The 27,190-nt window shown below is 42.4% G+C and overlaps 1 protein-coding gene across 4 annotated transcripts; it reads right to left on the bottom strand.

Moving 5' to 3' along the window:
* Window positions 1-3,939: 3,939 nt before the first annotated feature.
* paqr4a (progestin and adipoQ receptor family member IVa) lies at window positions 3,940-26,752 on the bottom strand. 4 transcript variants are annotated; one of them, XM_061981378.1, is made up of 4 exons: window positions 26,474-26,752; window positions 16,438-16,656; window positions 13,318-13,480; window positions 3,940-13,116 (listed from the first exon to the last, which is right to left on the bottom strand). In XM_061981378.1, exons 1-4 carry the CDS (start codon window positions 26,745-26,747, stop codon window positions 13,047-13,049), a joined length of 726 nt encoding a protein of 241 aa, XP_061837362.1. In that variant the 5' UTR covers window positions 26,748-26,752; the 3' UTR covers window positions 3,940-13,046. The 4 variants fall into 4 exon arrangements, with proteins under 4 accessions (XP_061837362.1, XP_061837361.1, XP_061837360.1 ...); XM_061981377.1 differs by having other exon boundaries at window positions 3,940-13,480; window positions 16,438-16,546; window positions 26,466-26,752; XM_061981376.1 differs by having other exon boundaries at window positions 3,940-13,480.
* Window positions 26,753-27,190: the final 438 nt, after the last annotated feature.

Genomic DNA, 27,190 nt, shown 5'->3' with positions numbered 1-27,190 from the left:
CGCTTAGCAACCGGGGAGGAAGTGGGCGGGGCCCGACATGAAACGAAGAGGTCGGGCAGGTGGCGTCGCAAACCCGACCACAAGGGTCAAAGCGCGCATCTTGGTTTGCGAGTGACATTAAAATCAACAGGGTTCTTGGACTGCACTGGGGTTAAAATAAACAGGGTTCTTGGACTGCATTGGGGTTAAAATCAACAGGGTTCTTGGACTGCACTGGGGTTAAAATCAACAGGGTTCTGGGACTGCACTGCGCTTAAAATCAACAGGATTTTTGGACTGCACTGGGGTTAAAATCGACAGGGTTCTTGGACTGCACTGGAGTTAAAATCAACAGTGTTCTTGGACTGCACTGGGGTTAAAATCAACAGGGTTCTTGGAGTGCACTGGGGTTAAAATCAATAGGGTTATTGGACACTGCCCTGGGGTTTAAATCAACAGGGTCCTTGGACTGCACTGGGGTTAAAATCAACAAGGTTCTTGGACTGCACTGGGGTTAAAATCAACAGTGTTCTTGGACTGCACTGGGGTTAAAATCAACAAGGTTCTTGGACTGCACTGGGGTTAAAATCGACAGGGTTCTTGGACTGCACTGGGGTTAAAATCAACAGGGTTCTTGGACTGCACTGGGGTTATAATCGACAGGGTTCTTGGAGTGCACTGGGGTTAAAATCGACAGGGTTCTTGGACTGCACTGGGGTTAAAATCGACAGGGTTCTTGGACTGCACTGGAGTTAAAATCAACAGTGTTCTTGGACTGCACTGGGGTTAAAATCAACAGGGTTCTTGGAGTGCACTGGGGTTAAAATCAATAGGGTTATTGGACACTGCCCTGGGGTTTAAATCAACAGGGTCCTTGGACTGCACTGGGGTTAAAATCAACAAGGTTCTTGGACTGCACTGGGGTTAAAATCAACAGTGTTCTTGGACTGCACTGGGGTTAAAATCAACAAGGTTCTTGGACTGCACTGGGGTTAAAATCGACAGTGTTCTTGGACTGCACTGGGGTTAAAGTCAACAGGGTTCTTGGACTGCACTGGGGTTATAATCGACAGGGTTCTTGGAGTGCACTGGGGTTAAAATCGACAGGGTTCTTGGACTGCACTGGGGTTAAAATCGACAGGGTTCTTGGACTGCACTGGAGTTAAAATCAACAGGGTTCTTGGATTGCACTTGGGTTAAAAGTTATTGTTACCTAAAAGTGTGAAGATTGGGTGAAAAATGGTTTCTGCAAAGCTGTGCTAAAGCGACCTTGGACCTCAAACACGGCCTTCTGGGATCTAGCTCATGCTGATGAGCGTGTTTAATTTAGGAACTAACTTTTGGACAATAGTGGCGGTGTCCTGATACTTTTTCCACCCTTGATACTCGATTCCGGTTTTGGAGCTTTGGGTACTGGCCTAAACTGATTTTAATCTGACACGATATCAGCAGGAATCGTTCATACTTGTATTATTTTGTAGTGTGGAATTTAAGAGAAGGTGAAAGGAGTCAAACAGAGAACAATGGTAGCTATGAAAAACACTGACCTATTTATTATTAAACGTCTGGAATAGACTTGCCTTTAATTTGAAGTGGTAATTTTTTTTGGCGACACTTCGGGGCCAAGTCAAGCTCCCGATGCAATAAGTTGAATGATGCGGACACGTTTGTTACTGGATATATATTTTTTATTTATTTCTTGTTTTATCCTTTTTATTTATTTATTTCTTACATTTTAGGCGATATATTCTGCACTTCTTTTAAGGTATATTTTACTATTGTATTTTATTCATCCTTCCGTGTTACCATGTAAATGTGACACTATGTTCCCCCCCTTTTTTTTTTTTTTTTTGCAAATTGTCTGTCCAGCACTTTGGCCAACTGGGGTTGTTTTTAAATGTGCTATATAAATAAATAAACTGAACTGAACTGAATATGTTTCTGCCTTGGAGATTTTCTATGTGTAAGTAATATGCAACTATAATTATTTGGTACGTCTTTATATTGACAAATGTGCTGTATTACACTGCAGTGTTGTTCTATGATTATTACCTATGTCTAGCTTGTGTGCTATTGTGTGCTTAGCTGTCGTGTAGCTGCTAGCCTAGCATATTTACCTTCTGTAAATTACTTTAGTAAAATTGAAGAAAGTGTGTGCTTATTGGAGGATATTTTGATGTTAACTGGCAAGTAACCACGCTATCGTCCGATACTTTGTTTGCTAATATCGAACTGCTGTCCGCTATTGATATGGGATCGGGACACCCATACTATATGGGCTTTATTTTTGGAAAGACACTAGGGCTCTTGTGATTAGATGACAGTTAAAAAACTATTGCTTTAACATCAACAGGGTTCTGTCGAGACGTGTCGGTTCGCAGCATCGTGGATAAAGACTTCATCTAAAAATCAATAGGGTTCCCGTGCTCACATAGAACAAGTAACCTGGGGAAAAAAGGGCGCTCCTTTGACTGGCAAAAAGTCAAGAATTTAGATGACTGGACTCCTCAACCGTGTTGTCCCTAAAAGCGATAGGGTTCCTGAGGAGACATCATCAGTCAGTTAAAAAAAAGGGAGGTTGACAACATGACTGGTAGAGCGAGGACAAACGGACATAAAATCACCATGGAGGATCAAATGGGACAAAATTAAATAAATAAATCTCTATATAATTACTTAAATTTATAATTAATTAATTATTTAAATTAAATACATAAATATGCTATCAAATGTTTCATTAATGTAAAATTACATTATTTTATAATTTAGTTATTATTTCAATATTTATAAATTATTTCAATATTTTGATAATTATTTCATTAACTTGTGCGCCAGCATGAATTTATTTTATTTGTCAAATTCAGCTATCAAATTCGAGGCTTCAATCATTAGGCTAGATTCTCTTAGCCTCGCCCACTGACTTTGATGGCTGAGTTTGACAGGTAATACATTCCTGAAGCACTGACACACAGGTTTGTAAAATAATTAACCATGAAATCAATTAATAATCAATCAAATTATGAAGTAAATACACCGTGAAACAATTTATTCAATGGTGAAATAATTAAGTAAATAATGTATTAAATAATCAAATATTTCAATAATCGTTTACAGATCAAATAGACACATGTACTTTTACATTAAATAAATGAATTACACATTTAAAAATACATTTATGGATTTCAATCCGGGTATAAACAAGACTAAAGCAATCATTGGACTAGGTTCCTGTTAGCCCCGGCCACCAAATTTGATGGCTGTGTTTGAAATAATGAAATAATTAAACAAAGTAAATAATGAACTATTTCAATCGTTAAATATTCAAAAAATGTAATCACTCATTAAATAAATAATAAACAATTTGTTTTACATTTAATAAATTAATGGCACATTTAATATCACACTTTTGTATATAATTCCAACTTCTGAATGATCAATGACATATTTAACATAATATATAAATATGTATTTATTTATTTAATTTTGTCCATACTTTTTCCACTTCAAATTATAATCCCTGCAATAGAATGTCAAATAAAAAAAGGGATTTAAAAAGATTTGGGGCAAAAAAAAGTTGTAACCTACAAATTAAGAAATAAAAACTAAGAAAAATACATGAATTAATAGAAAACTATTTCGAAAAAGTATGTAATTTTTTTTTTAATCAAATCAAATATTAATGACTGAAAATAACAATACATTTAGCAAAACAATTTGACCACTATTGGATCCATCAGTCAAAATGAATAGGTGTCTTGTATATAAATGGTTGATTTATATAGGGTAGTAAGGTAAAATTTTGAACCCGACAATTTTACCTTACTAGCCTATATAAATCAACCATTTATACACATCAGTAGGCTAAATGATCCTCTTCAACATAGAATAGGTGTCTTGTTCCTACCAAAAAAAAAAAAAACTTGACCTTCGACCTCCAGGGAAGAGAAGACAAGGCGCACGTTTACAAATATAAACTTGAGTTTTATTGCACAATCGTGGCGGCAGACTTGACCACTCGTCTGTCCGCTTGCAATCGCAGAGGGCGCCACATTCACCTCAACACTCTTTTCGAAAGAGGATCGTCATCATCCTCACCATGGAGACATGGCGCAGGTCCTTAGTGGGTCGACTACAGAACTATTATTCTGACCCGTTACAAACTAACAGGCTAGCCCGCACCTGTGTTGTATTTCCCGATAGATTACATTTGTTTAAAAAAAACACTTTGTCCCGCCAGTGACGCCGCCACACATACAGTACTTACATACATGTTTGTCTTTACGGGGAGACAAAAGAGGCCAATCGTGTGGACACGTTCCACTCCTGTAAGAACTTCCTGTCTGCTGTACGCTGGCGTCATCACCAGGAGAGACAAAACACATCAGACAGTCAGGGGTGATGACATCAGATTTGAAATATAATACATTTGTAGGCTTTTTGGCACGATGCAAAGCAGATTCTAATCAGCCATGTACAGTGGGTCTGGGTCAGTTGTTACCTCATTCTTGTGAGAATCCTGTGTAACTGAAGCATTAAAATAGGGGTGTCAAACTCATTTTTATAGAAGGCCCTCAGAGGCCCAGAACTGTAAGTGTTTATATTTGATGACCAAAATTTTTTTTTATATATTTGCACATTGTTTTTCTAGCATGCACACATCGCACTGTATGGAATGGCCTCAATCTCGTTACCTTGCGTAATGACAATAAAGCTGATTCTGATTCTGATTCTGATTCTGATAATATTAAAGTGTAGAACTTATGGAATTGCATGTGCAACATTTTTATGACAAAATTTAAAGAGCAAATATATTCAGCCAGAAAGTGCTTTTTTATGATGGGGTGGTCGGCCACATAAATGACGTGGCGGGACACGTAAGAATGACGTGGCGGGACACTTCAAAATGAAGTGGTGGTCCACAATAAAATAATATGTGGCGGGCCAAAATAAAATTATATGGCGGAACCCAATAAATTATGTCAGGATACGTAAGAATGATGTGGTGTGCCACATCAAAATGATGTGGTAGTCTACAAAAAATTGATGGCGGACCCCATAAAATGCTGTAGCGAGACACATTAGAATGATGGGGCGGTCCAAAATAAAATAATATGGCGGGCCTCATTTAAAACGATATGGCGTGTCACTTGAAAATGATGTGATGGGACACATTAAAATGAAATGGTGGTCCACAATAAAATGATTTGGCGGGACACGTTAGAATTATGTAGCATGCCATGTAAAAATTATAGGATGGGCACGATTATAATGAAGTTGCGGGCCACATTAAAATTATATGGCGGAAGCCATAAAGAAATGTCACCGGACACGTTAGAATGATGTGGCGTGTCATGTTCAAACGACATGACGGAACTCATAAAATGATGTGTGTTAGAATGATGTGGCGTGTCATTTTAAATTTTGGGGCAGGCCCCATAAAATGATGTGGCGGGACACATTAGAATTATGTAGCGTGCCATGTAAAAAATTATAGGATGGGCAACACTAAAATGATGTGGCGGGCCACATTAAAATTATATGGCGGAACCCATAAAATGTCCTCGCCGGACTCGTTAGAACGATGTGGCGTGTTATGTTGAAATTATATGATGGAACTCATAAAATGATGTGGCGGGCCACATTAAAATTATGTGACGTGTCATGTTAAAATTTTGGGGCGGGCCCCAGAAAATGATGTGGCGGGACACGTTAGAATTATGTAGCGTGCCATGTAAAAATTATAGGATAGGCACCACTAAAATGAAGTGGCGGTCCACAATAAAATGAGGTGGCGGGCGGGCCACATTAAAATTATATGGCGGAACCCATAAAATGTCGTCGCCGGACACGTTAGAATGATGTGGCGCGTCATGTTTAAACGACATGACGGAACTCATAAAATGATGTGTGTTAGAATGATGTGGCGTGTCATTTTAAATTTTGGGGCGGGCCCCATAAAATGATGGGCAGGACACGTTAGAATTATGTAGCGTGCCATGTAAAAAATTATAGGATAGGCACCACTAAAATGAAGTGGCGGGCCACATTAAAATTATATGGCGGGGCACTAGGTGACAATTACCATGGGAATTAAAGTGGGTGGGTACTGTAAGGGGTAGGGTTTACTACATATTGTAAAATGTGCAGATGCCTCAACTTGCTGTTGCCATGATCCATCATACTGTACTGTCTGCAAAATTCAATAAAAATATTTGAAAAAAAAAAAAAAAAATTATATGGCGGAACCCATAAAATGTCGTCGCCGGACACGTTAGAAGGATGTGGCGTGTTATGTTGAAATTATATGACGGAACTCATAAAATGATGTGGCGTGTCACATTAAAATGATGTGGCGTGTCATGTTAAAATTTCTGGGCGGGCCCCATAAAATTATGTGGCGGTACTTGTTAGAATTATGTAGCGTTCCATGTAAAAATTATAGAATGTGCACCCTTAAAATGAAGTGGCGGGCCACATTAAAATGACGTGGCGCAACCCATAAAATGTCGTCGCCGGACACGTTAGAAGGATGTGGCGTGTTATGTTGAAGTTATATGACGGAACTCATAAAATGATGTGGCGGGCCACATTAAAATTATGTGGCGGAACCCATAAAATGTCGCCACAACGCTCTGCTACGACATCATTCTAACGGACACGTTAGAATGATGTGGCGTGTTATGTTGAAATTATATGACGGAACTCATAAAATGATGTGGCGGGCCACATTAAAATTATGTGGCGGAACCCATAAAATGTCGCCACAACGCTCTGCTACTACATCATTCTAACGGACACGTTAGAATGATGTGGCGTGTTATGTTGAAATTATATGACGGAACTCATAAAATTATGTGGCGGGCCACATTAAAATTATGTGGCGGAACCCATAAAATGTCGCCACAACGCTCTGCTACGACATCATTCTAACGGACACGTTAGAATGATGTGGCGTGTTATGTTGAAATTATATGACGGAACTCGTAAAATGATGTGGCGGGCCACATTAAAATTATGTGGCGGAACCCATAAAATGTCGCCACAACGCTCTGCTACTACATCATTCTAACGGACACGTTAGAATGATGTGGCGTGTTATGTTGGAATTATATGACGGAACTCATAAAATTATGTGGCGGGCCACCTTAAAATGATGTAGCGAGACCCTATAAAATGATGTTGCGGCCCAGATTTGGCCTTGAGTTTGACACCTGTGCAGTAAGGAGTGAAACTATCCAAGACTAGCTGCAGTGTGCTCAAACAACCAACAGGTAGCATCATAATAATGTATCATCTATTTATTTTCCGGTCGGTAGTGCATTCTTCACTCAGGCTTTAAGTGAGTGATGAGATAAAAACTAACCCCGACCCACAGTCGTGTTCCCTCCGAGTCATGGCGTGAACACACAGGAAGTCCGACTGGGACGTTTCAGCTACTGTTGCGGCACCCTGAGAGGCGGGACGGGACAAACTCTTCGAGGTCGCGCCCACTTTGACTTACGATGCATAGATTGACCTGTGCTAGCCCCGCCCGCCCACAATACTTAGGTAAATAAAAGTCTTTAAGGGTCACTAAAAGGTCCGACATGGCACCCGCAGCCTGCTATCAAAAAGACCACTGGGGTACATTTGGTTGTATGTATATAGGGTCTACATACGTGATTATATATTTACACTACGTGTATGGACGGGACGGTCCACTCTGAGCCCTTTAAGAGCAGAGAATGAGTGACGGCTAACGACAAGCTAACTGCTACTCGCATGCATCTGGGATGTCAACAAATCAAAGTGTTAGCGTTTACATGCTAATTTGGCAAGAACAGCGTCATGATGGCTGTTTGAACAGAGAATATACTTCTTTTTTTTTTTAAATCTTTAGTTGACAATTTAGAGGAGGACAAAACCTGAAAAGGTGAGCAGTCCTCTAAATACTACCTTGTGGATCTATGGTCATGCAGTGTGCCATGTAGCATTCCTTCATTTGGTTTTTCATTTAAAACAACACAACAAATGGATAACGACCTGCTTTTTTAAACCAAAAATAAAGTTGTTTTTCTAATGATACATATATTATTTAAAAATATATATATGAAAAAGATGGATAACAAGCGTATTAACATACTTTTTCCAAAACGAAGTGATGCGCCAAGTTTACCCGGAAGTAGTCTTACGTGGACTTGCATGTAAACAAACGTTTATACATCAACTAATTCCGTACCAATTCCCGGTACCTGGGAATGGATTAAACAATGTACATTTTCTGTACCTTTTTGTTTTTGATGATAAAATCTAAATGTTTCTTGCAACATCTAAAAATGGAACTGCTGTCCAGTTGTCATATCGTGTTTTATTAACACATTTCTGAGTCTCATTTGCAAGTATTATATTAAGTTGCATAACAGTTGCAAATCCAAGATGCAAGATGGCGCCCCAAAAAGTGTTAATGCTTTCAGTGTTGTACTTGTTACGCACGTAATTGCAACGTGCATCTTAGTTGTAGTTTTCATTAACAAATTTGGAAGTGTTTACATTGTAATGTAAAATCACTAATGCTAAGTAGTAGCATGCCATCAGCCAAGCCAATGTATATTAGCATCAAGCTAGCGCATTCTTGGAAACGTGGAGCCTTGCTTGGCATTGAAAATTGCACCATTAACCAGAGGTAGTTTAGCTGAGTCCGCTCTCAGTGCTGCTGCAGTGATTGCAAAGTGCAAAAAAACAACAACAGCTGAGTCAGCAACCGGGCGTGAGGTCACGCGCGACCCAAGTACCAAAACATGGCACCGTTGGATTTTACATGAATCGGTGCCTTGTAGGACCGGCAGGATTAAGTCGGTGCCAAAAAAGTACCAGAATCGGTACCCATCCCTGGGCAGTAGTGTATATAGTGTGTTACTGTAGTTAGGATGTAGTCTTTGCCATCAAGTTGAAAGTGCCATTCTTGTATATTGTTGGGTCCTTTATAAAGTGTTTATACTGTAAGTATTGTACTTATTATACACCAACCGTTTGATTGTAATGTGCATCTTATTTGTAGCTTTCACTACCAAATTTGGAGATATTGAAATCGCCATGTAAAACCGCTAATGTTAATCAGTAGCATGTATATGGCATATCCAATGTCAATTAGCATTCAGCTAACACATTTTGAAATTTGAAGCCTTATTTTTAAGTGCTTTCTTTTAGGCATGCTTGCTTTGTTGGCATAGAAAATTACAACTGATTGCTTCTTAAGTCTGCAACCGGACGTGACGTCATCCGCAACCCAGGTGCCGAAACATGGATTTTACGTGAATCAGCGGGATTCGGCCACTGCCAAAAAAAGTACCAGATTCGATACCCAGTTATTCTTGTATCTTCAAAGTTTGGCCTGGTTAAGATGGAAAAACAAAGACTTAAATCTTAGTACAGTCCTTTGTCTTCTTCTACCTTTGTTTACCTGCAAGTTCAAGCCCACGTAAAACCACGTATTAAAAAGCAAGAAATATGTTTAGGCGCTTATTTTTCGTCCTTATATTTGAATAATATATATAAAATAACTAAACGTTCTTCATTTTTTTGTTTTACAACTTTTTTTTTTAAATAATAAATTAAAAAAACGGTTGTTAACCATTCTTTTGGTCTTGAAAAAGCTAAAGAAGGAATGATACACACATAGGTGGGCAAACTCACTGGAGATTTCCGAAAGTTCAGTAAAGGTAGCAAAAACAAAGTTGTTATTGAATGGATTGCAACTGAAGTGTTCAGGTTGTCTTGGAATATATTCTGCTTCTCCTCCAAGCAGGCTTCATCAATTCATGCTCACAGATTTAGTTTGATAGGACAGATTAAGTCTGAGCCCTTAGTGCCGGATCTAAAAGGAATTAACCTCCACAGGAGGAGGGTTTGTTGGGGGGGGGGGCATTCCGACCGAAACCAGTCTTGTCCTTGTCGCTACTTTTTTCCTACGTTTTGAACCCTACAGCTTAAAAAAACGGTACGGCTAATTTATGGATTTTTCTTCGCTTACTGCCATAATGCGAATAGTTAAAAAAAACAAAAAACAAGTATAGACACTGAATAGTTATTATTTTTGCTGTGGCACCATTTTCCCCCTGCTGTCCTCCGTATGGACTGAACCCTCACATTATTAACCATATGCACTCAACATCCATTGCACCAGTCACCCCACATCTGCGGTCCCTTCCAAGGGTTCTCGTTGTTCCCATTGGGTTTAGTTTTTTCTTGCCCTGATGTCGTTGTGGTTTGTGCAGCCCTTTGAGGGCTATATAAGTATTAGCATTGCCCATCTGTTTAGACTGAGCTTTCAACCGGAAGTACAAGAGCCGTTCCGTCTTCTAGCCGTCTGTAGCGTTCCTACTCTTCATTCATCAGTCTGTGCAACGTTTGTAAGTTTTACAATATAACTAAAACAAATCTTACTTACTAGACCGTCCCATGTGTGATGTCTTTTGGACTGTTTTCATGCATATTTGTACATGCTATCGTAACGTAATAAAGCTAGCGTCGTTAGCATGAGCTAATATGCTAACACATTTACGAGTGTATTTGTTAGTTTTATTAACTTACAATGGCATTCTTTTTGTATTGTTTCAGTTTCCTAAATTCACCAAAACTGTGGACTAATTGAATCTGTTCAGCTGATTAGAGAGCTAGCTTCCGCAGCTAGTGGGTCCATGACGATGACTTCTGTTTTGTTTGATCAGCCGTTTTACTGCCGTGTTACAGGCACCGTTTTAAAACAAACAATGTAAACAAACATATATATCTTCGGCATATAGTCTGGAAAAAAAGAATCTTCTAAAATTCAGTGGGTGCGGCTTTTTATACTGGTGCGCTCAATAGTCCAGAAATTACGGTAAATACTTTTGGATCCGGCACCGACCGCTAGGACTAGATCTGTCCTGTCCAACTCTGTGAGCATGAGGTGATGAGAAGTGGAACGCCTTCCAAGACAAACTGAACAGTCCAGTTGCAATCCATTCAATGACCCGAGAACATGAATAAAATAGGATGCATACAAATCCATTGGATATGCATGGTGGTAGATCACCACAATGCATCACCGCAGCATACAGTGGAACCTCTAAAGCGGAACACCCGTAACCTGGATTCCACCAGGTAGCAGCTTTAAGCCACAACAAATCTCAGTGGGGCAAACACTCTCTTCTGCGTGACGTGACCAGCACACAAAAGCAAACGTGATATCACAACGACGTGGTAAAAGGACTGATCGTTCTGATTTTTCACACTATTGCCGGTTCAGACGGTGCACGCCCAACTTCGTATGCCTTTTGGAATCAAGATTTGCAATAAAATCGACTGTTCTAACGCGTCGATTAGCGGTTCTCTCATGACAAAGGAAGCTTACAAGATAAATAGTTTAGATCTATGGCATGATCCAGACAGCGTTGCAGACTATAATCCAGGTTTAAGTGGACTCACATTCACAGCAGTAAGAATCTTTGAAAACTGCATCACTTCTTTTTACACTTGTATGGTAGCATTGCATGCTAAAATATCCTATTTTTCTCATTCCAGGGGTTTTTAAAAAGATACTGGATCCTAGTGAGGCCCTATAGTAAGTTAATTGGACTACATTAAGGCCGGGCGATAAAACGATATCAATATATTCCGTGATAGATGTAATCGATATGAATAAAAAAAAGGAGTTTGATAAAACGTTCTATACATTTTTTTTTCTTTGTCGTGAAAAGGCGGAAGTTGCAAAGCAAGGTTGGTTGCATGGACAAAGGCACTCGCTCTCTGGTAACCGAGCAACGGAGGAATCAATCAGGTAACAGTGTCAACTATCACGTTTGGTTGCGCCATCTTGTTGTCTCGCTCTTAATTCTTTGCATGGAGTGAAAAGTGAAAGTAAAAATTAAGAAATTGTGTTTTTTTTCCCAAAGGGACCGTAGTCAGACCAATGTGGTCTGTGAATGATGCAAGGTGCTCGTCTCAAACAAGACCGGTTAGAGCACAGCTGTAACTTCCTGGCACTAAACCTGCAGAAAATAGTTCTTCTCGGGTTTCTGAAGTGAAATGTATTTATGTAGCGCGTTTCTCTAGTGACTCAAGGCGCTTTACATAGTGAAACCCTTTATCCAAGTCACATTTAAACCAGTGTGGGCGGCACTGGGAGCAGCGGAGTGAAGTGTCTTGCCCAAGAACACAACAGCTGTGACTAGGATTGAACCTGGAACACTCAATATGCTGGCACGGCCGCTATACTAACCGAGCCACCCCGCAACTATTTCTCTATGTTTACATTTTCACACGTTGCAATATTTTGTTGCACTTTCTTACATATTGCTTATTTTTGCACCTTAATTTTACGACGTTATTGTTAAGTGTTCAACGTGATTTTACAAATGTGTGTACATTTTGTGTTTTTCCTTATCTTTCTGCCTTGATAGCTGAGGGGATTATAACCAGAGGAAAGTTACATTTGAAATAAAGATGTTGAATTTTATCTATTTTTATCCCGGTCCTAATTTTCGCTAAAACATAAATAATTATCGATATCGACCGATATAAAACACTTATCGTGATACAGTTTTCAGTCATATCGCCCAGCCCCCGGTGGTATACAGGCCAGGGTGAATCTGCCTTCTTCTCCTCTTGGCTAAAGCGTTCATATTCCCCAGCCTCCTCTTGTGATTGGTCAGGGGAGGTCAGAAGCCACGCGATTGAGCTTCGAGGTTCAACTGTAGTTTCTCCGCCGAGTGGGGAAGTTAGCAAATTGCATCGACCAGCCATTTAGACCCTTTGTGAAAATTTGGCGTACTGTGATGGACAGAAAATATGAAAATGTTTGAAATCATGTGCATCTGCGGACTTCAGACTACAAATCCAAAGCGTGGCCGTGTTCTATAAAGTGAAGCGGCTTTAGGGGGAGTGTGCTGATGCATGATTTGGACACGCTGCATAGGTCACAACACTGAACCCCCCCCATCTACTAACACTAACTTCCGCAGTAAAAGTTTACAGTGTCTTCTACGTGTGAGAACATCCACAGAGAGAGGCGTGATTTGCATGCTAGCTCACCCCTCTCTGCTGCGGGGTCAGTCCGAGGGACAGTTGTAGCTGTTGATCCACAGCAGGTCGTCCAGCACCCCCCAGTGCAGGTAGAGGATGGAACCCACCACCAGCACGTGCATGATCTGGTGGCTGTTGCACCAGTAGTCAAAGAGGCCCGGGCGAAAGCGCTCGGGGATGCGGGCGATGTTGATGACGCCGCCCAGCACGGCCAGCGCGTCCATGGTGAGGAAGTGGCGCAGCGAGTTGGGGCTGCCGCCGCCCACGCCCGCCCAGCGCATCAGGAAGAAGGAGAAGCGGAAGAGCGCCTGCCAGGCGAAGGAGCGCAGGCGCCGCACGCTGCTGCGGGCCGTGACGGCGCAGTAGATGGCGTGGCTGGAGAGCAGGATGTAGACCGCCAGCGCCACCATGCGGATCAGCGGGTAGCACAGCAGCGTGCTGTAGAGGATCGGCAGCGCCCCTGAGAGCACAACCCGAACACAACAGTAGCATTAGTGCTGGAATGCAACCAATATTTTCCATACATTCATTCACTTGTGGCACAAGTTAATTTAGGGCCGCCACCAACATTTAGTTTTTCAAATATTTAGCAATACAGGAAAAACACTACACCTTTCAGGTGATATACTGTATGTGCTCGCAATTATGTCCCACAATACACAACATTATTTGTTTCGAAATTTCAGTTTGAGGTTTGAGCAACGGGCATCCAAAGAGTTTTGGTCAGTATGAGCATGAAAGCAGAAACATATTTGCTGTTTGGTGTCAATTTTGTTCTGTTAAAAATGTTATTTGTTAAAAGGTTAAATCCGTAGAGTTTTGGTCAGTATGAGCATGAAAGTGGAAACATATTTGTTTACATATGCGCCAAACTAAATTTCAATATTCAGGGAGGGCAGAATAATAACTATACTGAGATTGTTACTTTTTTTTGGATACGTTTTTAGGGGTCGGAATACCCACAAACCTATCGGTTTGATTACGGCTGAGCAATAAAACAATATCAATATATATCGTGATAAACACGTTGTCGATATCAATTAAAAAAATGCGTTTGATTAAAACATTTGATAATTTGTGTTATTCTTCGTCGGAAAAACTTGCAAGTTGCCAAGCAAGGTTGGTTGCATGAACAAAGTCACTAGCTCTCTGGTAACCGAGCAACGCAGGAAGTGATCACTGATCAGTGAGAGCGACACGCTAACAGCCAATCGGGTAAAAACATGAACTATCACGTTTGGTTGCGCTATCTTGTTGTCTCACGGTTGATTATTTTCATGGGAGTGAGAAGAGAAAGTAAAAATAAGTGCTGAAGAGAGCAGAGAAATTGTGACTAAAACAGCTAAAAAATGTTTTATTTTTTCCAAACGGGCCGTAGTCAGACTAATGTGGTCTATAAATGATGCAAGGCGCTCGTGCTCACTAAGTCTGTAAATTAGTTTGCTTGTTGATGATTTATTTTTTATTTTTTTATTGTGTAGTTATATTTATATGGTAATTAATATTCTGAGACTGTAAATGGTTTGCTTGTTGATGATTTTTATTTGTTTCTGTATTGTGTAGTTATAATTATATGCTTTTACTTGTAATTGTATTAAGTTTGTGGACCCCAGGGAGACTCGTGGGTTGTTGTGGCAACCAGCTAATGGGGATCCTTAATAAAAATCAAAAAATCTAATCAAAGACCGGTAATACCACACCACCTTAAAGGCCTACTGAAATGCGATTTTCTTATTTAAACGGGGATAGCAGGTCCATTCTATGTGTCATACTTGATAATTTTGCGATATTGCCATATTTTTGCTGAAAGGATTTAGTAGAGAACATCGACGATAAAGTTCGCAACTTTTGGTCGCTGATAAAAAAAGCCTTGCCTGTACCGGAAGTAGCAGACTAGTAGCGTGACGTCACAGGTTGTGGAGCTCCTCACATCCGCACATTGTTTACAATCATGGCCACCAGCAGCGAGAGCGATTCGGACCGAGAAAGCGACGATTTCCCCATTAATTTGAGCGAGGATGAAAGATTTGTGGATGAGGAAAGTGAGAGTGAAGGACTAGAAGGCAGTGGGAGCGATTCAGATAGGGAAGATGCTGTGAGAGGCGGATGGGACCTGATATTCAGCTGGGAATGACTAAAACAGTAAATAAACACAAGACATACTCTATTAGCCACAACACAACCAGGCTTATATTTAATATGCCACAAATTAATCCTGCATAACAAACACCTCCCCCCTCCCGTCCATATAACCCGCCAATACAACTCAAACACCTGCACAACACACTCAATCCCACAGCCCAAAGTACCGTTCACCTCCCCAAAGTTCATACAGCACATATATTTCCCCAAAGTCCCCAAAGTTACGTACGTGACATGCACATAGCGGCACGCACGTACGGGCAAACGATCAAATGTTTGGAAGCCGCAGCTGCATGCGTACTCACGGTACCGCGTCTGCGTATCCAACTCAAAGTCCTCCTGGTAAGAGTCTCTGTTGTCCCAGTTCTCCACAGGCCAATGGTAAAGCTTGACTGTCATCTTCCGGGAATGTAAACAATGAAACACCGGCCGTGTTTGTGTTGCTGAAGTCGGCCGCAATACACCGCTTCCCACCTACAGCTTTCTTCTTTGCTGTCTCCATTGTTCATTGAACAAATTGCAAAAGATTCACCAACACAGATGTCCAGAATACTGTGGAATTTTGCGATGAAAACAGACGACTTAATAGCTGGCCACCATGCTGTCCCAAAATGTCCTCCACAATCCGCGACGTCACGCGCTGACGTCATCATACCGAGACGTTTTCAGCAGGATTTTTCGCGCAAAATTTAAAATTGCACTTTAGTAAACTAACCCGGCCGTATTGGCATGTGTTGCAATGTTAAGATTTCATCATTGATATATAAACTATCAGACTGCGTGGTCGGTAGTAGTGGGTTTCAGTAGGCCTTTAAACGCCCTCACCCTTTAGAGCGCAGCTCTAACTTCCAGACAACGTCAACCTGCAGAATAGTTCTTCTCAGGTTTCTCTGTTTACATTGTCCCACTTTGCACTATTTTGTTACACTTTATTAAGCATTTCTTACATATTCTTTTTTTTGCACTTTCATTTTAAGAGAATATTAAGTGCTCAATGGGATTTTACAACTTTGTTTACATTGTTTGTGTGTTTTCCATGCTTGTGTTGACATTTCCTTTCTGCCTTGATAGCTGAGGGGATTATAACCAGAGGAAGGTTACATTTGAAAATAAAAGGTCATAATTAGCTCTTAAAAAAATATCAGTAATTGTAACCGATATAAAACACTTATGTCGTGATACAGTTTTCAGCCATATCGCCCAGCCCTAGGTATAATTGTGTACCTGAGGAAGTGAGTGTTCTAGTGGCATGTGGGCGGAACAATAAGAACTCACCCAGCGTGTTGATCATGCAAATCCCGCACACGTCCAGTTTGAGGAGGGTGTGGTAGACCGGCTCGCCTCCCTCGTGGTTCATGAAGAGGTGGTAGAGCACCGAGCCCAGCTGGGGCGACAGGCAAGCCAGGAAGTGCACCACACCCAGCCACGTCACGCTGATCTGGGACCAGGGGATGTTGAGTGGCAGCAGCACCAGGAAGCAAAGCAAAGGGATGCCTGAGGAGAGGTTCCGTTAAACAGGATCATGAAACGACTTGTCTCAAGAATTAAAAGTAAACATCTCGTGTGGGAGACTTCTTCCCTGACTTGCATTTAAGCTCGGGGAAAGTACACAAGTCGTGGTCGGCGTGACGGACTGTGCATGCGTTGCATTGTTTACAGATGTCCACATGACACAGAGAGACAAGATAAGTTGTTAAAACTGTAGCGCCCCAAGTGTTGAGGTCTGTAAAGTGTGTGTATATTACAGGTGTCAAACTCAAAGCCCGGGGTCCAATACTGGCCCGCCACATTATTTTATGTGGCCCACGAAAGCCTGGAAATAATATGCGTTAATAAAATGCTTAATCTTTTCTTACTAAACATATTTATTCTTTCCCTTTTGACATAAAAATCATGTATATATTTTTGGTTAAAATAAAGATAAATACTGTACTTAAATATCTACTTGACTTAGGATTTCAAAACAAATTATCAATCAAATTCGACTGTAAAATTGACAGTAGATTTTACCGTAAAATCTACTTTGGTACTGTTTTTTTCCATATACAGTAAGACACTAAAACATTAAAAAACAGACAAAAAAAACATTAAAACAACAAGATTTTATGGTAAAAAAAAACAACTAGCAGCTCTGTTGCTTGAATTTTACAGCTAAAAACAGTGGTATTGTTTTTCCATTCCATTCCTTTTATTCTTTTTTTTTACTTGCTGTAAAAAAAAACACTGATTTTACTGTAAAATTCTGGTGACTGAGTTGACAGTTTTTAAAGTAAAATTTAAATATATATTTGTTTATTGTTAATGTATTATATATATATGTACACATATATATTCATGTATTAGTCATTGTTAAAAGCGGCCCTCTGAGGGAAACCATAACTGCGATGTGGCCCTCGATGAAAACAAATCTGACTCCCCTGTCTTATACAATACCCAATGGCCGAACAGCTCTCTTACAAGTGTCCAAGTATGGACATGAGGATGCGGAGTGGGCAAACTCCAGGAAATGCTCTGAAGAAGAGGAAGCCCACGCAGTAAACAGAAGGACGTCTGTCTTCTAGACTTTCTCGAAGCGACCGCCAATCAACACACGGGACTGCGTCTAGCTCTGCCCCTGTCGCTACCCTATTTAGGATTAATCGAATAGAAAAAAGCGACAATTTATATTCCTAAAAATATACAGTACAGGCCAAAAGTTTGGACACACCTTCTCCTCATCCAATGCGTTTTCTTTATTTTCATGACTATTTACATTGTAGATTGTCCCCTGAAGGCATCAAAACTATGAATGAACACAGGTTTTATATTCTAGTTGTTTTCAAAATAGCCACACTTTGCTCTGACTACTGCTTTGCACACTCTTGGCATTCTCTCGATGAGCTTCAAGCACACCTGTGAATTGAAAACCATTTCAAGTCCTCTTGAAGCTCATTGAGAGAATGCCAAGAGTGTGCGAAAAAGTAATCAGAGCAAAGAATGGCTATTTTGAAGAAACTAGAATATAAAACATGTTTTCAGTAATTTCCCTTTTTTTTGTTGAGTACATAACTCCACATATGTTCATTCATAGTTTTGATGCCTTCAGTGACAATCTGCAATGTAAATAGTCATGAAAATAAAGAAAACGCATTGAATGAGGAGAAGGTGTGTCCAAACTTTTGGTCTGTACAGTATATATTTTTTTATTTCTATAAGTGCACACATCTTTAAAGTTGCCATTTCAATGTTGATGATGTGCATTTATTGGGGAAAAAAAGAATGAAGGTTATGGCGAGCAGAAATATAATATATTGTTTATTTCAACTATTTTCCCTAAAATACGCTTTGAGGCATTAAAGTGTGTTTCATTCGATTACTCGACTATTCAAATTAAAGGATAGATTACTTGATTACTAAAATAATTCATAGCTACAGCCCTAACTTGGTACTTAAACAGCAGGGTGCAAAAAAGTGGTGTTTTTGAGGATGAAATGTGTAATGCTATGCTAAGGCGGCTAGCGTGGGAGGCACTGTTTCTTCACCAAGCTCGCCCGTTGCAATGTCAAGGCCGTTTGTCCCAGTCAGGTGATACTGTGGGAGCAACGCTTTTAACACGTCTATTTTAAGGCGGGACGGTCCCACACTTCCACCTAATTTGTCCGCAGTAGCAACGTCTGACGCTCTGAAGGGAGGGACACGGCCTGGAGGACGTCCTGGTGTGGGCAGACCAACATTAAAGATTCAAACACAACTAAAAGCTAATTAACGCCACATCACTGCCTTATATGGGCGTGAGGCACACTCAGCTGTTTCCTGTCTTCATAAAGTGAATCATGCTCATGTAGCTCAATGTATTTCTAATTCTAATGCCATTTAAGTTACCTGAAATAAATGTATAGTAGCCTTGTCGTGTTGAAATATTACCTCTTTTACCAACAGAAGGATAGATAATTTGCGTTGAAATCGTTAGGTCAAGCTAACAACCAGCTATGTACGTTATTTATAGCCTTACACCGGCCATTTTTAGTGATGTGGCGGGTCATGTAAAATAATGCGGCGGGTCACAAAGAATGTGTCGGGCCACATTTTGTGGCATGCCACATAAAATTATGTGACAGACCACATACAATGATGGGGTGGGCCACACAAAATGATGTGGTGGGTCACTTGAAACCATGTGGTGGGCCACATAAATTGATGTGGCGGGCTACATAAAATGATGGCATACCACATAAAATGATGTGTGGCGGGCCACATGTAATGATGGCATACCACATAAAATGTGGTCCACCTATAATGATGCGGTGGGCCAAATAAAGTGATGTGGAAGGCTACATACAGTGATGTGGCAGGCCACAGATGAGGCGGGCTATGTAAAATGACGTGGCGGGTCATTTGAAACCATGTGGTGGGCCACATAAATTGATGTGGCGGGCTACATAAAATTATGTGACAGACCACATGTAATAATAGGGCGGGCCACATAAAGTGATGTGGCGGACCACTTATAAGGATGTGGCGGGCCGCATAAAATGATGGCATACCACATAAAATGATGTGTGGCGGGCCACATGTAATGATGGCATACCACATAAAATGTGGTCCACCTATAATGATGCGGTGGGCCAAATAAAGTGATGTGGAAGGCTACATACAGTGATGTGGCAGGCCACAGATGAGGCGGGCTATGTAAAATTATGTGGCGGGTCATTTGAAACCATGTGGTGGGCCACATAAATTGATGTGGCGGGCTACATAAAATTATGTGACAGACCACATGTAATAATAGGGCAGGCCACATAAAGTGATGTGGCGGACCACTTATAAGGATGTGGCGGGCCGCTTAAAATGATGGCATACCACATAAAATGATGTGTGGCGGGCCACATGTAATGATGGCATACCACATAAAATGTGGTCCACCTATAATGATGCGGTGGGCCAAATAAAGTGATGTGGAAGGCTACATATAGTGATGTGGCAGGCCACAGATGAGGCGGGCTATGTAAAATGATGTGGCGGGTCATTTGAAACCATGTGGTGGGCCACATAAATTGATGTGGTGGGCTACATAAAATTATGTGACAGACCACATGTAATAATAGGGCGGGCCACATAAAGTGATGTGGCGGACCACTTATAAGGATGTGGCGGGCCGCATAAAATGATGGCATACCACATAAAATGATGTGTGGCGGGCCACATGTAATGATGGCATACCACATAAAATGTGGTCCACCTATAATGATGCGGTGGGCCAAATAAAGTGATGTGGAAGGCTACATACAGTGATGTGGCAGGCCACAGATGAGGCGGGCTATGTAAAATGATGTGGCGGGTCATTTGAAACCATGTGGTGGGCCACATAAATTGATGTGGCGGGCTACATAAAATGATGTGACAGACCACATGTAATAATGGGGCGGGCCACATAAAGTGGTGGGGCAGGCCACACAAAATTATGTGGTGGGTCACTTGAAAACATGGGGTGGACCACATATATTGATTTGGCGGGCTACTTAAATGATGGCACACCACATAAAATTATGTGTGGCGGGCCACGTGTAATGATGGCATAACACATAAAATGTAACGTGGAAGGCTACATACAGTGATGTGGCAGGCCACAGATGAGGCGGGCCATATAAAATAATGGCCTGCCACATGATTTGGCGGGCTATGTAAAATGATGTGGCGGGTCACTTGAAACGATGTGGCGGGCAACGTAAATTGATGTTACGGGCCACAAAAAACCATGGCGCACCACATAAAATTATGTGGCGGGCCATGTAAAATGATGTGACGGATCACATATGATGTAGTGGGTCACATATAATGTTGGGGCGGGCCATAAAAAAAATTATGCGGTGGGTCACTTGAAACCATGTGGCGGCCCACATAAGTTGATGTGGTGGGCTACATAAAATGATGGCATACCACATCAAATGTGGTCCACCTATTTGGTAGGCCAAATAAAGTGACGTGGAGGGCCACATACAGTGATGTGGCAGGCCACAGATGAGGCGGGCCCATATAAAATAATGTGGCGAGCTACGTAAATGGATGTTGCGGGCCACAAAAATGATAGCACACCACATAAAATGATGTGGGCAGGCCACATGTAATTATGGCATACCACATAAAATGATGTGGCGGGCCACATAAATGATGTAGTGAGTCATATATATATATATAAAATGATGTGGCGGGTCACTTGAAACGATTTGTTGGGTCACTTGAAACGATGTGGTGGGTCACTTGAAACGATGTGGTGGGTCACTTGAAACGATGTGGTGGGTCACAGATGAGGTGGGCCATGTAAAATAATGGCATGCCACATGATTTGGCGGGCCACGTAAAATGATGTGGCGGGCTTATGTAAATCGATATTGCAGGCCACAAAAAGTGACAGCGCACCACATTAAATTATGTGGGCAGGCCACATGTAATGATGGCATACCACATAAAATGATGTGGCGGGCCACATTAAATGATGTAATGAGTCACATATAGTTATGTGACGGGCTACGTAAAATGATGTGGCGGGTCACTTGAAACGATTTGGTGGGTCACTTGAAACGATGTGGTGGGTCACTTGAAACGATGTGGTGGGTCACAGATGAGGCGGGCCGTATAAAATAATGGCATGCCACATGATTGGGCGGGCCACGTAAAATGATGTGGCGGGCTTATGTAAATTGATGTTGCAGGCCACAAAAAGTGACAGCGCACCACATAAAATTATGTGGGCATACCACATAAAATGATGTGGCGGGCCACATTAAATGATGTAGTGAGTCACATATAGTTATGTGACGGGCTACGTAAAATGATGTGGCGGGTCACTTGAAACTATTTGTTGGGTCACTTGAAACGATGTGGTGGGTCACTTGAAACGACGTGGTGGGTCACAGATGAGGTGGGCCATGTAAAATAATGGCATGCCACATGATTTGGCGGGCCACGTAAAATGATGTGGCGGGCTTATGTAAATTGATATTGCAGGCCACAAAAGTGACAGCGCACCACATTAAATTATGTGGGCAGGCCACATGTAATGATGGCATACCACATAAAATGATGTGGCGGGCCACATTAAATGATGTAGTGAGTCACATATAGTTATGTGACGGGCTATGTAAAATGATGTGGCGGGTCACTTGAAACGATTTGTTGGGTCACTTGAAACAATGTGGTGGGTCACTTGAAACGATGTGGTGGGTCACAGATGAGGCGGGCCGTATAAAATAATGGCATGCCACATGATTTGGCGGGCCACGTAAAATGATGTGGCGGGCCACGTAAAATGATGTGGCGGGCTTATGTAAATTGATGTTGCAGGCCACAAAAAGTGACAGCGCACCACATAAAATTATGTGGGCAGGCCACATGTAATGATGGCATACCACATAAAATGATGTGGCGGGCCACCTAAAATGATGTAGTGAGTCACATATAATTATGTGACAGTCTACGTAAAATGATGTGGCGGGTCACTTGAAACGATTTGTTGGGTCACTTGAAACGATGTGGTGGGTCACTTGAAACGATGTGGTGGGTCACAGATGAGGTGGGCCATGTAAAATAATGGCATGCCACATGATTTGGCGGGCCACGTAAAATGATGTGGCGGGCTTATGTAAATTGATATTGCAGGCCACAAAAAGTGACAGCGCACCACATTAAATTATGTGGGCAGGCCACATGTAATGATGGCATACCACATAAAATGATGTAGTGAGTCACATATAGTTATGTGACGGGCTACGTAAAATGATGTGGCGGGTCACTTGAAACGATTTGTTGGGTCACTTGAAACGATGTGGTGGGTCACTTGAAACGATGTGGTGGGTCACAGATGAGGCGGGCCGTATAAAATAATGGCATGCCACATGATTGGGCGGGCCACGTAAAATGATGTGGCGGGCTTATGTAAATTGATGTTGCAGGCCACAAAAAGTGACAGCGCACCACATAAAATTATGTGGGCAGGCCACATGTAATGATGGCATACCACATAAAATGAGGTGGCGGGCCAAATTAAATGATGTAGTGAGTCACATATAGTTATGTGACGGGCTACGTAAAATGATGTGGCGGGTCACTTGAAACGATTTGTTGGGTCACTTGAAACGATGTGGTGGGTCACTTGAAACGATGTGGTGGGTCACAGATGAGGCGGGCCGTATAAAATAATGGCATGCCACATGATTGGGCGGGCCACGTAAAATGATGTGGCGGGCTTATGTAAATTGATGTTGCAGGCCACAAAAAGTGACAGCGCACCACATTAAATTATGTGGGCAGGCCACATGTAATGATGGCATACCACATAAAATGAGTAGTGAGTCACATATAGTTATGTGACGGGCTACGTAAAATGATGTGGCGGGTCACTTGAAACTATTTGTTGGGTCACTTGAAACGATGTGGTGGGTCACTTGAAACGATGTGGTGGGTCACAGATGAGGCGGGCCGTATAAAATAATGGCATGCCACATGATTGGGCGGGCCACGTAAAATGATGTGGCGGGCTTATGTAAATTGATGTTGCAGGCCACAAAAAGTGACAGCGCACCACATTAAATTATGTGGGCAGGCCACATGTAATGATGGCATACCACATAAAATGATGTGGCGGGCCACCTAAAATGATGTAGTGAGTCACATATAATTATGTGACAGTCTACGTAAAATGAGGTGGCGGGTCACTTGAAACGATTTGTTGGGTCACTTGAAACGATGTGGTGGGTCACTTGAAACGATGTGGTGGGTCACAGATGAGGCGGGCCGTATAAAATAATGGCATGCCACATGATTGGGCGGGCCACGTAAAATGATGTGGCGGGCTTATGTAAATTGATGTTGCAGGCCACAAAAAGTGACAGCGCACCACATAAAATTATGTGGGCAGGCCACATGTAATGATGGCATACCACATAAAATGATGTGGCGGGCCAAATTAAATGATGTAGTGAGTCACATATAGTTATGTGACGGGCTACGTAAAATGATGTGGCGGGTCACTTGAAACGATTTGTTGGGTCACTTGAAACGATGTGGTGGGTCACTTGAAACGATGTGGTGGGTCACAGATGAGGCGGGCCGTATAAAATAATGGCATGCCAAATGATTGGGCGGGCCACGTAAAATGATGTGGCGGGCTTATGTAAATTGATGTTGCAGGCCACAAAAAGTGACAGCGCACCACATAAAATTATGTGGGCAGGCCACATGTAATGATGGCATACCACATAAAATGATGTGGCGGGCCACATTAAATGATGTAGTGAGTCACATATAGTTCTATGTGACGGGCTACGTAAAATGATGTGGCGGGTCACTTGAAACGATTTGTTGGGTCACTTGAAACGATGTGGTGGGTCACTTGAAACGATGTGGTGGGTCACAGATGAGGCGGGCCGTATAAAATAATGGCATGCCACATGATTGGGCGGGCCACGTAAAATGATGTGGCGGGCTTATGTAAATTGATATTGCAGGCCACAAAAAGTGACAGCGCACCACATAAAATTATGTGGGCAGGCCACATGTAATGATGGCATACCACATAAAATGATGTGGCGGGCCACATTAAATGATGTAGTGAGTCACATATAGTTATGTGACGGGCTACGTAAAATGATGTGGCGGGTCACTTGAAACGATTTGTTGGGTCACTTGAAACGATGTGGTGGGTCACTTGAAACGATGTGGTGGGTCACAGATGAGGTGGGCCATGTAAAATAATGGCATGCCACATGATTTGGCGGGCCACGTAAAATGATGTGGCGGGCTTATGTAAATTGATATTGCAGGCCACAAAAAGTGACAGCGCACCACATTAAATTATGTGGGCAGGCCACATGTAATGATGGCATACCACATAAAATGATGTGGCGGGCCACATTAAATGATGTAGTGAGTCACATATAGTTATGTGACGGGCTACGTAAAATGATGTAGCGGGTCACTTGAAACGATTTGTTGGGTCACTTGAAACGATTTGTTGGGTCACTTGAAACGATGTGGTGGGTCACAGATGAGGCGAGCCGTATAAAATAATGGCATGCCACATGATTGGGCGGGACACGTAAAATGATGTGGCGGGCTTATGTAAATTGATGTTGCAGGCCACAAAAAGTGACAGCGCACCACATAAAATTATGTGGGCAGGCCACATGTAATGATGGCATACCACATAAAATGATGTGGAGGGCCACATTAAATGATGTAGTGAGTCACATATAGTTATGTGACGGGCTACGTAAAATGATGTGGCGGGTCACTTGAAACGATTTGTTGGGTCACTTGAAACGATGTGGTGGGTCACTTGAAACGATGTGGTGGGTCACTTGAAACGATGTGGTGGGTCACTTGAAACGATGTGGTGGGTCACAGATGAGGCGGGCCGTATAAAATAATGGCATGCCACATGATTGGGCGGGCCACGTAAAATGATGTGGCGGGCTTATGTAAATTGATATTGCAGGCCACAAAAAGTGACAGCGCACCACATTAAATTATGTGGGCAGGCCACATGTAATGATGGCATACCACATAAAATGATGTGGCGGGCCACATTAAATGTAGTGAGTCACATATAGTTATGTGACGGGCTACGTAAAATGATGTGGCGGGTCACTTGAAACGATTTGTTGGGTCACTTGAAACGATGTGGTGGGTCACTTGAAACGATGTGGTGGGTCACAGATGAGGCGGGCCGTATAAAATAATGGCATGCCACATGATTGGGCGGGCCACATAAAATGATGTGGCGGGCTTATGTAAATTGATGTTGCAGGCCACAAAAAGTGACAGCGCACCACATAAAATTATGTGGGCAGGCCACATGTAATGATGGCATACCACATAAAATGATGTGGCGGGCCACATTAAATGATGTGGTGAGTCACATATAGTTATGTGACGGGCTACGTAAAATGATGTGGCGGGTCACTTGAAACGATTTGTTGGGTCACTTGAAACGATGTGGTGGGTCACAGATGAGGCGGGCCATGTAAAATAATGTCATACCATATTGATGTTGCGAGCCACATAAAATGATGTGAGCGGGCCACAAGTAATGATGCCATACGACATAAAATGATGTGCGGTTCACCTATAATGACGCGGTGGGCCAAATAAAGTGATGTGGCGGGCTACATAAATGATGGGGCAGGCAACATCCAGAATAATGATTGGGCGGGCCAGGTAATACACACGCTACATGAACACTGACCATGAAAAGTGAGCATTATAAACTTTGTGAGGGCAGAGCTTTGATGGGAGTGTGCGTCTAATGAGTCCTGCAGGGAAGAAACAAACTCACCATGAGTGTAGATGTTCCCCAGCTCGTTGTGCAAGTAGAAGAGGCTTCTGATGCAGTCCTGCACGGAGGAAACGGGCCGGTACCCGGTCAGAACATACTTGTTGAACTGAAGATAGGGAGGTGAACTGGCCCAGTCCAGCAGCCGCGGTCCATTTAAAAACGCCATGGCGCAGACGACCGCCAGGAGCACGCCGCCGAAGAAATAGTAGACGGACTGCACGCCCACGTAGACGTTCAACAAGAGGATGGCCACTAGAACCTTGTGGGACAACATCGGGCTCGGTGTATCTGCTCCAATTAGCCGCCTAGCTGCCTAGCAAGTGTGCGGTCACTACCCGGGGAAGGTGGCCCCGCGCCGGCCCGCCGGTACTTGGCTGGGTGTCATCCCCGGGGCTGGAGCTCCACACGGCCAGCCGCGTACATGACGATGTCGGCACGGTGGAGTCAGCGTGCAGGGGACAATGTCAGCGCAGCAGCCAGAGGACACACCAGCCTCGTCTTCATGTCAGAGACACTTCCTCCTTGCTAGCATCCCGGGCAGGCGGCGCGTCACGGCCGCGGATGCTGCCTTTGCGTGTCCATGCAGCTCCGGGGGATGCTCCAGCTGCTGCGGGTCCGCGGTCCCCGGCGGAGGGACTGAGGGAAGGTCACTGCTTCAGCATCCCGGATGTGCTCGTCTTAGCTTGCCTTGTGCTCCTCCGAGGCTGGACGGGCAAC

This window comes from Nerophis lumbriciformis, linkage group LG24, assembly GCF_033978685.3.
Source record: "Nerophis lumbriciformis linkage group LG24, RoL_Nlum_v2.1, whole genome shotgun sequence".
In the NCBI taxonomy this organism is placed as follows: Eukaryota; Metazoa; Chordata; class Actinopteri; order Syngnathiformes; family Syngnathidae; genus Nerophis; species Nerophis lumbriciformis.
The sequence above is the reverse complement of the archived record's forward strand: the minus strand, read 5'-3'. Positions and strand labels throughout refer to the sequence as shown.